We start from the raw sequence: 9,835 nt of genomic DNA, 5'->3' as shown, positions 1-9,835 counted from the left end.
TGTCTACTCCCACCACCCCCTCTCCCATGGCAGACAACACTGGGATGCTCAGAGCAGGTGGGGCTAAGGTACTTGGCAAGGGTAACTGGACTTGCCTCTCAGGGCCAGGCTGTCCAGATGATGGCCAGCCTTCAACCCTGTGACCAGTGCTGAGCTTCTGCAATGCCAGTGTCCATCACCAATGAGGTCAGCTGCTTCCTAAGCAGCCAAGCCCCTCCTCCTGGAGGTGATGGGGTAGGGGTAGGTGTGGGGGGCCTGCAGAGTAACAGACACAGACCTGGCCAAGGCCTTAACCAGTCCCGGGCACTCCTGTGGCTTCCCATTGCCCACTGGAAGAAGCCCACACTCTCTGGCCAGGCCCGTCCACAACTGCCTAGTAACCTCTTCAGCCTTGTCTCCCTTGGAGCACCTGTCACCCACTCCACTCCGGACACCCTCCAGCAGGCATGTACCGCCTGCGGGAAGCCCTCCCCGATAGCCTGTCCTAGAAGGCCCACCCTCTGCCCTGAAGCAGGGCCCGGGTGACTTGGCCTCTGTCAGGCTGGGTGCTCCTAGAGCCGAGCCCCAGGCCCCCCGGCTCAGCAGAGGTGGCCGGTGACTGTCACCAGGCCTGCCCCTTCTTCCTCTGGGCCTCTAACCTCAGGAAGTCTGCAAACAAGGAAGGAGTCTAGACCAGATCAGAAATGGCAAACACAGAGACTTGCATGGACAGGCCCATGTTGGTCCGCATCACCAGCAGGGCCTGCTGAGTCTAACACAGCTTAGAGTCTGTTTCCTCCACAGCGTTCCGGGCAGTGCCCCTAAGCACAGATGCTGGGATGGAAAGTAATGGCCATTTTTGAAGGATGGTGGTCCTCCCTGCACTTACTCCTCTCTCCTCTCCTCTCCCTCTAGCCCACGGCAACCACGCATCTGCATTTGGAAAGGTTGACTGGCATGGAAGAACAGGAGCCAGGGAGCCTGGGCATGGCCTCCGACTCTAGCCCTCAGTTGGATGATGCCGGGCAGGTTGTCCACCTTTATGATCGGCCAGGCCTCCTCTGCAGAAACACTGGGAGCCAAACAAGCGAGGTTGCACGTTCAGAAATTCAGAAACCCTACGTTAACTGGAAGCAATTAACGGAATTCTGAAACACGAACCAAAACACCCTGTACCCAATGCTCTCCATGACCTCTGCTCTCCTGCAGTTCCCCAGTTCTGAAACTGGAAGGCCTCATTGGATGATACCCCCTTAAGCCCACCATAGGGCCAAGGAGCTGGAGACCCACTCAGGCCTGTGGACCGGGCCAAGGCCCAACTGAGGTTCGGATGTGCAGCCCAATTGAGTTAAGCTGCAGGGGAAATGCCACTGCCTGATTATGTAAAAGCCCTCTGCATGTGAAGCAGAAAATCCAAGTTGGAAAGGCCCTCGGAGGCCATCTGGTCCAGCTTCTCCATCTCCTGGGGATAAACTATGGCCCAGACCGAGGGAGCAGCTTGCCCAAGGTTACCTTGCTAGCGAGTGGGCAGTCGATTGGGTAACTAGAATAGGTGCCTGGTTCCCTGTGCCGACCACCACCTGGCACCCTCAAACCCTCCCTAGACAGATCAAGAGCACTTTGGGGTTGGCAAGGTTCTTAGCCTGAGAACGTGAGCACCAGAAACCAACCAGCTCACACCTCTACTGGGCACTCCTTAGTCCGGAGCTGCCAGGGGCAGGGGATGCCAGATCAGCGCACTCTTTTACAAGCAGCATGCAGAGTTAGGATGGACTTGGCTGAAAGCTACCAGGACCCAAGAGCCTCCATGATGTTCCCCGATGATAAAGGTGTGGTCAGGTCGGTTTCCAAGTCACCTCTCCATCAGCCCTGCTAGCAAAAACACCTCCTGACAGGTAAAAGTTGGTGGTAAAAAGGCAAACAGGTTGTGTCCAGTGGATGCATGGAGGGAGGGAAGCACCCTTTGACTCCAGGGGCAGCCTGCCCAAGCCTGGCTGTCAGAGGCCAGAGGAAGAAAGCCCCATGGGGGTCACTTTCTGAGGGGTTTGGGTGGAAGTGGCCAGCTGTCCTCACCTACCTACCCTGGAAGTCCCTTGGCTTCTAAACTTAGAATGAGGGGTAGAGTCCTGAGCTGAAAGCTGTACAGGCTCTGGCCAAGGCTGGCCCAGCCCCTCAGGCTAAATTCTCCGCCCCAAGCCCCCCCCACCGCATGCGCACTGCCTGCTCAGGCTGCGTGTGAGGAGGGGAGGAGAGCAATTGCTGGTGAGAGATAAAGGTCCAACACCATCTCCGTTTCCATCCTGACATTGCAGCGGCTGTCTGCAACACGAGAGAGGGGCACGGTTGGGAATCAATAGCTGATATTCCTGCCACGGTGTGCTGGCCTGCTCCGGAAACAGGTGGCCACAGCCTCCTTCCCGGAAGGTAGCCTTTCCCCGGCGAAGTGACCCCACCAGAGTGGTGCGATGCCATGGCCAGGGTCAGGGAGAGTACCTGGCTTCTCCATCTGACTGCGGGAGGAATGGTTCCCAGAGAAAGTGGCCCAGAGTCCAAGGCACAGAAACCCCTGTGGACAGCCCTCGCTGGCTCTCGGTGGCCTCTCTGGCGGGAAACAGCTGCCCTTAGCCTGGAGGGGCCCAGCAATACCTTGGTTTGGAGGTGGCTGGTGGTGACTAAATAAGGGCAAAAATCCGTGTGGGCTTGGTGACCACACGCCCTGGAACGTCACTGGATAGGCCGCGAAGTATGTGTGGAATTAGGCCTGCACCACAGACAATTAGACGAGCAGGAAGTCAGAAACCTGCCACGGAGTAGGCTGACCTGGACTCAGAACCACCCAAAAGCCCACGGCCCACTTCACACAGCCGCCACCCGATGCCATGGAGCCGCAGCTCAACACAGACGCCGGCAGGGTGGTCCAGGGGCACTCTCAAGGGCGTCCACTGGAAGATGGCACCCTGTGTGGCCTGGGTACTACTCGCAGACAGCACCCCTGGGGGTGTCCCCCTGGAGGAAAGGCACCGGCCTGCCCATTTCTCGGCTTTCTGGGCACGTGGGTGTCCATGGATTTAAAGGTCTGACTCTCCCCAAAGTCTGGTCCCTCCTCCTGTGGCCTTATCCCGAGCCCAGAACAGACACTCCTGGTTTGGTCCGACCTGGAGGCTCAGCAGCACGCTGCACACAGGTGGCCATCACAGCCAAGCCTGCACTGGCACCGCTCACCATTCCCCGCTGTCGTTCTGCTCGGTGGCCTGCTGCCTCCATTTGGGGGGGGGTGGGTACCCTCACTTCACTCTCGGCTAGGCCACAGCATGTCCTAACCCTTGCCTGGGAATTAACATCAAACAAAACGCTCCCAGCCAGTGAAACGCCCCTTAACCCCTCTTCAAAGGTGCTCGCCACATTGTTGCTCTCCTACTTCCCAGACCAGGGAGCACCCGGATCTCCCAGGCACCTGGTGCCCACTCTGACTCACACTGACCACAAGGCATCTTGGACCGGGCCCAGCCGCCCCAGCTCAGCGCACGCACACGCACGCACACGCCAGCAGGCGCCCTGTCGCCCTCCCTTCTTGTCACCTGGGAGTGCCCACCTCTCCCTCAGGGTGGAAGTGTGGGTGGGCGCTCACACGGGCTGGGGAGGGAGAGGCGCGTTCACACAGGGCCCCGCTCGCTCCTTGGTGATGAGTCTCACAGCCCTGCTTTTCCAGGCTCTGGCTTGGCTGCCATCTGATGAGCTCCCAGGAGGGGAAGGAAGGTAGAGACAAGGAGGGGTGGGGAGGCGGCGGAGTGCACCCCACCCTTCACAGCCTCCCGAAGGCCAGGCCGGCACACGGCAGCCCGCCTGGGACTCACTGCAGCATGTGGCGGGCAGGGAGTGGGTGCCTGTGGGACAACGGCCTGATCGCACTGGGAAGAATCGAGCGGCTCACCAGAGGCAGAGGGCTCCCAGACCTGCCAGGCCGTTTTCCTGGACGACGCCAGTTTCAGGCCTGCAGTTTGGACAGGCAGAATAAACAAGGACAGCAGTGGCAACGAGACAAAGGGCCGTTTACTCGTCAGAAGAAGAGAGCCTTTTGTGATGAGAACGCCGCCACATCACAGGCTTGGAGGCGGCAGCGCCCGCGCCTTCCGACCAGGAGCGGGTGTGGAGAAAACAGACTCCACCAGACGGGACACCACGCGGGGGGGGGGGGGGGGGGGGGGGGGGGGGGCTGGCTTTGCCACCTTGTCTTTCAGGGAAAGGGCGGAGGAGGGCAGGAAGGCAACTGTATTTAGACCACGGCAAACTGCGCCCACATCTCCCTCCCACGGGCCCAAGGAAGGGACGCAGGACCGGCCGGCCGGCACGTACCTGAAAGAAACCGGGCGGGATGGGGCCTCCTGGCATCCCATCATTGGGGGGAATGTTGCCAAGCACGGGGCTCGGAGCGGCTGCTGCGCTCTGCGGAGACAAGAACGTGGTGGGTTAGAGGCCGAGAGCACACCAGAGACTGTGGGTCCCGACCCCCCACCCTGCTCTCGGGTCGTCACCAAGAACAGAGAGCACTGAAGTCCCTTAAAAACCCAGACCTGGATGCCACCCCCAGGTGTGCCTCTCACTGGACACAGCATAGACTGAGCTCTCATTTCCTTGTCCCTCTCTACCATGGGGGTGGGGGTGAAGTACGGAAAGGACCCTGCACAATTAAAGAGATGGCGAAAGGCCAGCAACATCAGGGCCGCAGGGAGACGGGCAGATCTCTGGAGGGCACTGTCGGGGTGGACACATGGCATGGTGCCCCTGTCCAGACCCACAGCCGTCCAACACGAAGAGTAACACCAGCGCACAGACCCATGCTGGCTAGTGATCAACAATACCAGGAGAGAGGCGCGTGGAGCAGTCGCGAGTGCCAACTAAAAGGATGGCTGTGGGTTCGGCTCTATCTGGAGGCACCCCGAAAGAAAGGCCCGCCCAGCCACTTCCCAGAAAGCAGCCTCGGAGAAGTCCAGGGGCAGTTCTGCTCTGATGCACGGGGGGCCCCCGGGAGTTGGGACCTGCAACGGGACTGACAGCGTATACCGACTGTCAGGGTGCCTGCGTCCTGCCCCCTACTCTATTCAGACGTTAAATCCCTGGCCCTCTAGGAGGTCAGCATGTGCGTGGAGAGCAAACCCAACACACAGAGGACAAACCGTGACCACCATGCCAGTTCCAGCTCTGGAGACCTTGTGTGCGTCAGAGTAGACCTGGGAGCTCCCTAAGTTTTGCAGTGGCTGACTCTCCCAGCAGTCCCTCACCTGGCCTTTCCTCCGAGGTAGGTGCCTGTGGTGGCCTCCAACCGCCTGTCTTTCCACTTGCGCCACCCAGGGGCTTGTAGACAGGGCAAACTCACTCCCAGCAGGTGGAGGCCAACTGACAGCAACCCTGAAGGCCTGGGCAAAATGCCCCCGTGGGTGTCTGAGGCTGTCAATCTTCATGCCAGCAGAACGCCTCCTTTCTCCCTTGTGGCTGGGGGGTTTGACCTGCTGACCTTGCAGTTAGCAGCCCACCTATGTCACCAGGGCTCCTTCTACACAGCGCAGACAAGCCACGAATGTCGCTGGGGCAATGAATAAGCAGATAGCCCCGTCTGGAGCACCCCTGCCTGAAGGAATGATGGGGAGTAGGGTGTGTGTTTGATGACCCCCTGGGAGTCCTGGGTGCCCCAGAAGAGGAGAGGAGGGGGCAGGCCGGCACAAGGGGGGTCCGCCGGGACTTTCCTTTAGAAGGCAGATATTCCGGCATGTACCTGGTGCATCTGCCTCAAATAAAGCCTCCCTGGGGCGAGCAGTCGCTGCTCTCCAGCCTGGCCTCCTTCCAGACAATCTGTGTCCAACCTGCTCCTGCAGCCGGCGTGTCTGCCTGGCCCCATGCGCACACAGGGAGGGCGGGCGGGCTGAGAAAGGCCCAGGTCTCAGTCTTCCTGGACCGCTCCCGCTCCACGTCCACCCCAACCCCCAGGTCCTCCCTCAGAAACACCACCCCGACCACAGTGCCCTGCCCCACCCCACCACTCAATCCTCCATCATCTCCCAGCACTTGGCATGCTCTCGGGGCAGGAAGGTGCCCCTCCCCTGCCCTCCTGATGTGTTACAGTGTTACAGTCACAGCCTCCCCCTGCCCCCACCCTAAAGAACTCCATTTTTCCTTTTCCTCACCCATAGACCAGGAACCCAAAGCTCTCGCCCCCACCTTCAACAGGGCTGGAGTCGGGGCACACTTCTGGGACTCAGGGCTGCAGCAAGCATCAGGGAGTGGTGTGATTGTGGGCAGGACACTTGGTCTCCCAGAGTGAGTGTCCTTTAGGAACCAGGGGCAGCTGTGGCCCCGCCGCCTGGGCCAGGTATGGAGGGTGGAGGCCTAGAACGGGCCGTGTGTGAACCAGGGAGCGCTGTGAGTCTGGAGACAAGGAGGACTGGATCTGGGGCACTCACCCCGGAACAAGCCACAGCCGCGGTCTTCCTGGAGACCCCAGGCAGGTGTGCACAGCAAGCTGGGTGCCACAGCTCACTGGGAAGTAGGTCACTAGCCTCTCTTGGGTGAGTTCAAACCCCCAACCTTTCGGTTAGGAGTTAAGTGCCCGACCCTTTTTGCCTGGGAGGAATAAAGCCCAGGTAAAGGCAAGAGAGTGGAGGGTGGAGTCACCACTACATTACTTTGGAAAATGATTCTGCCTATAGAAAGGGCTCTCTGTAATTACAGCAATTCTGCCAGCCATCCATCTAAACACACCTAATGGGTTTACTAGGGCCAAGCATCCCAAACTTCACATAATGGGGTCCCCCCAACCCCGGCAGAAAGCTGGGAGGGCCCAGGTTTGAGGCCACAGCCCGACTCAGGAAGCCACTCCTGCCTGGCCAAGGCGAAGCCCCCACCCCTCACCCAGCTTCCCCCAACTTTATCTAGGATCAGGACTGCCTACGGGAATCTGCCAGGTTATCCATTAGCTGCATGGTTGTTTGTTTGCGGTTGGTGGTACAGTGGAAATGCAAACTTTTTGTAATTTACAGCTAACAATTATTCCTTGGCAGCCATAGCAGAAAACTTAAGGGAAGCAAAAAGCAAACAAACAAAAAACAGGGCGAGGTAAACAGCCACCTATACTTTCTTGTAATTCTCTGAGAGTAGATTCCATTAGCTCTCTGACCCTCAGGAACGTCCATCGAGTAAGTGTGGACTTGACTCCTCCCTCATTGCTGCCAGTCAGTTCAAATCTACGGGACGGGGCAGAACTGCCCCTGTGGGTTTCTGAGGCTGTACATCTATATGGGAGCAGAAAGCCTCAACCTTCTCCCTCGGAGCAGCTGGTGGGTTTGAACTGCTGACCTCGTGGTAAGCTGCCCAACATATGACCACTGAGCCACCAGGGCGCCTCACTCTGCAACACGGTCCCCCGACCAAATTCAAATATCAGTTTAATCAAAGACAAAATTGTTATAAAACTTGGGTATGATGTAAATTCTGCTCTACATTTCGGACAAAAGGAACCCCACCCCCCACCCCCACCCTACTCCCCGGCAGTGCTTAGGTACTTGGCTAAGCAAAATGTTAGCAGTTTGAACTGACCCATCCCCTCCAAGGTGGAGAAGACCAGCATGCAGTCTGCCCCCTATAGATTCAAACCCCCCATAAGAGTTGATCCTGACTCAAAGCAACCCTGTATTGGGCTTCTGAGGCTGTAGATCTGTGAAAGCCTCTTCCTTCTCCCACAGAGATGTTAGTGGGTTTGAACCAGCAACCTTGAGGTTGGCGGTCCCAGTGCTTACCCAACAGTGCCACCAGAGCATGGTACAGCCTAGGAAACATGACAGAGCTCTACTGTCACATGGGGTATGAGTCATACCCAACACAATAACTACAGGTTTCTAACACTCTAAGGGCCAGATCTTTCAGCGTATGTGCATTTCATTATCACCTTCATTTAAAAAAGGTATTTTCTATCCTTCCCTCTACCTTTCAGATCATTTAAACGTTCTTAGATACACATTTGAAGGAAAAGTGACATCTTCCCACCCAAGTTGGATGCGTCCTTTCAGGACACGGTCTCTTTCCCCAGTAACTCACACAGCTGTCCAGTCCCCAGTCCATCTGGTGAGTTGACAGTGGTTTGAAGACGGCGGGAGCAGGCAAGGACTTTGAGTTTTATGTGTAGAATGCAGTGACACTGATTACAACGTTCGTACTGTAGAACCATGATTGCTATCCTTTACCAAATTATCCCCCACCAGTAACACATACTCAGTACCCCCTAAAATGCTTTCACAGGAAAGAAAAACCTAGAATACTTCTGCAACGCGATTTCTAAAATTAGCATTTCTGGTTTGGTATAAAACATCCATTCTTTTAAAAAACCAACAAATAAAGTAGAGAGAAAATTAGTCATTGCATTTTGCTAAATGATGTCACGAGCCTCTTTGTTCCCTCATTAAATGGGCAGAGCAAACGTGCTTTTTTGTTACTATATCTAAAATCGCACAGACGTATTGTTAATTAACCTAAATTCCGAGTGCTGGCACCTCCCGAGTGTCAGGGACCCCTCGTGCTCCTCAGGGCTCTCAATGGCCGCTCTTAGGGCCAGAGCTGCCAGACCGTCCATCAGAGGCGCCCCTGGTGGACTTGAACCACCAACCTTCTGCTCAGCAGTCAAGCGCATTCACCTTCTGCACCACCCAGAGACTCCAACCACCTAGGAACAGGCACTAAGAAGTGGGTAGCTGCAGCGTGCTATCTTCTTTGACATTTCACGTGCCTCTGGGGTCAATTCCCTTTTAAAGTTGTTTAATGGCTATCTGTAGGTCTACTTGTATGACATGCACAGCTTCTGCTACTTGAGAATTCTACTTTCATCCCTAAGCTGTTCCCATGTAAAGGTGTAATATATGAATATGTTGTTATATATAGTACGTATCTTCATGCTACATTCATAACCAGAACAGCTTAGGGGCAAAAGTAAAATCTTCAAATAGCAAAAACAAAACCAAAAAACCCCACATCCACTGCCATTGAGCCAATGCTGACTCACAGCGACCCCCACACCCCCCACGAGTTTCCCAGACTGCAACTGTTCAGGGGAGTAGGAAGCCCAGCCTTCTACCCGAGGAGCTGCTGGTGGTTTCGAACTGCCAACTGTGTGAATCACAGCCCAGCCCGATGTGTAACCACTACTCCACCAGGGCTCCTCACATAGCAGGAGATATTACATATCTATAAAAGAATAGGCTGTGTTTACGAACCAGGAGAGCACTGTATATCTGGAGATAAGGACACGGACACACACACACACACACACACACACACACACACAAATAAATAAATGAAAACTTTAAGCCATAGCATTGCTACATGACCTTGAATCTCCCTTCAGGACCTTACGTTCCTGTGAAATGAGGAGACAATGGTTCTTGGAATGTGGGTGGGTGGGTGGCCCATGGTTCTAATAACCAAAACCCAACTCACGCTGTTGAATGGATTCGACTCAAGGTGACCCCTCAGGTCTGAGCAAGACTGCCCCAGAGGGTTTCCAAGGCCCACGTCTTTAAGGGAGCTGCATCTGTCTTCCACAAAAGGGGTGGTCAGCAGCCGACGCCCCGACCTGCACCACCAGGTCACCGAGCTAGCGGTGAGGATGGTGCAGGAAGCTGAGGAGACGGCAGAGCGCGCAGTGCTGAACCCCAGGTGCTGACTGACTGGGGCAGTCCCTGCTGTGGCCCTTGGATTACACGAATGAAACATGGGCTCATGGGGGAGAACGTTGGAAAGGGCAGCACGAAGGGGAGACTGAGAGACCACCACAGGCGTCACAATGCAGAAAACCCAACTGAACAGGTCCCCTCCC

General features: G+C 56.2%; 1 protein-coding gene across 1 annotated transcript in view; it reads right to left on the bottom strand.

The window, feature by feature from the left end:
* Positions 1-9,835, bottom strand: part of SSBP3 (single stranded DNA binding protein 3) — a 52,697-nt gene that overhangs the window by 38,244 nt on the left and 4,618 nt on the right. Inside the window, exon 2 of the mRNA XM_045291899.1 lies at positions 4,333-4,422. Coding sequence (XP_045147834.1) covers positions 4,333-4,422 — 90 coding nt within the window. The remainder of the gene's footprint in view (positions 1-4,332; positions 4,423-9,835) is intronic.

This window comes from Echinops telfairi, unplaced genomic scaffold (genome assembly GCF_000313985.2).
Source record: "Echinops telfairi isolate 266 unplaced genomic scaffold, ASM31398v2 ScPeMD7_443;HRSCAF=831, whole genome shotgun sequence".
NCBI lineage: Eukaryota > Metazoa > Chordata > Mammalia > Afrosoricida > Tenrecidae > Echinops > Echinops telfairi.
The sequence above is the reverse complement of the archived record's forward strand: the minus strand, read 5'-3'. Positions and strand labels throughout refer to the sequence as shown.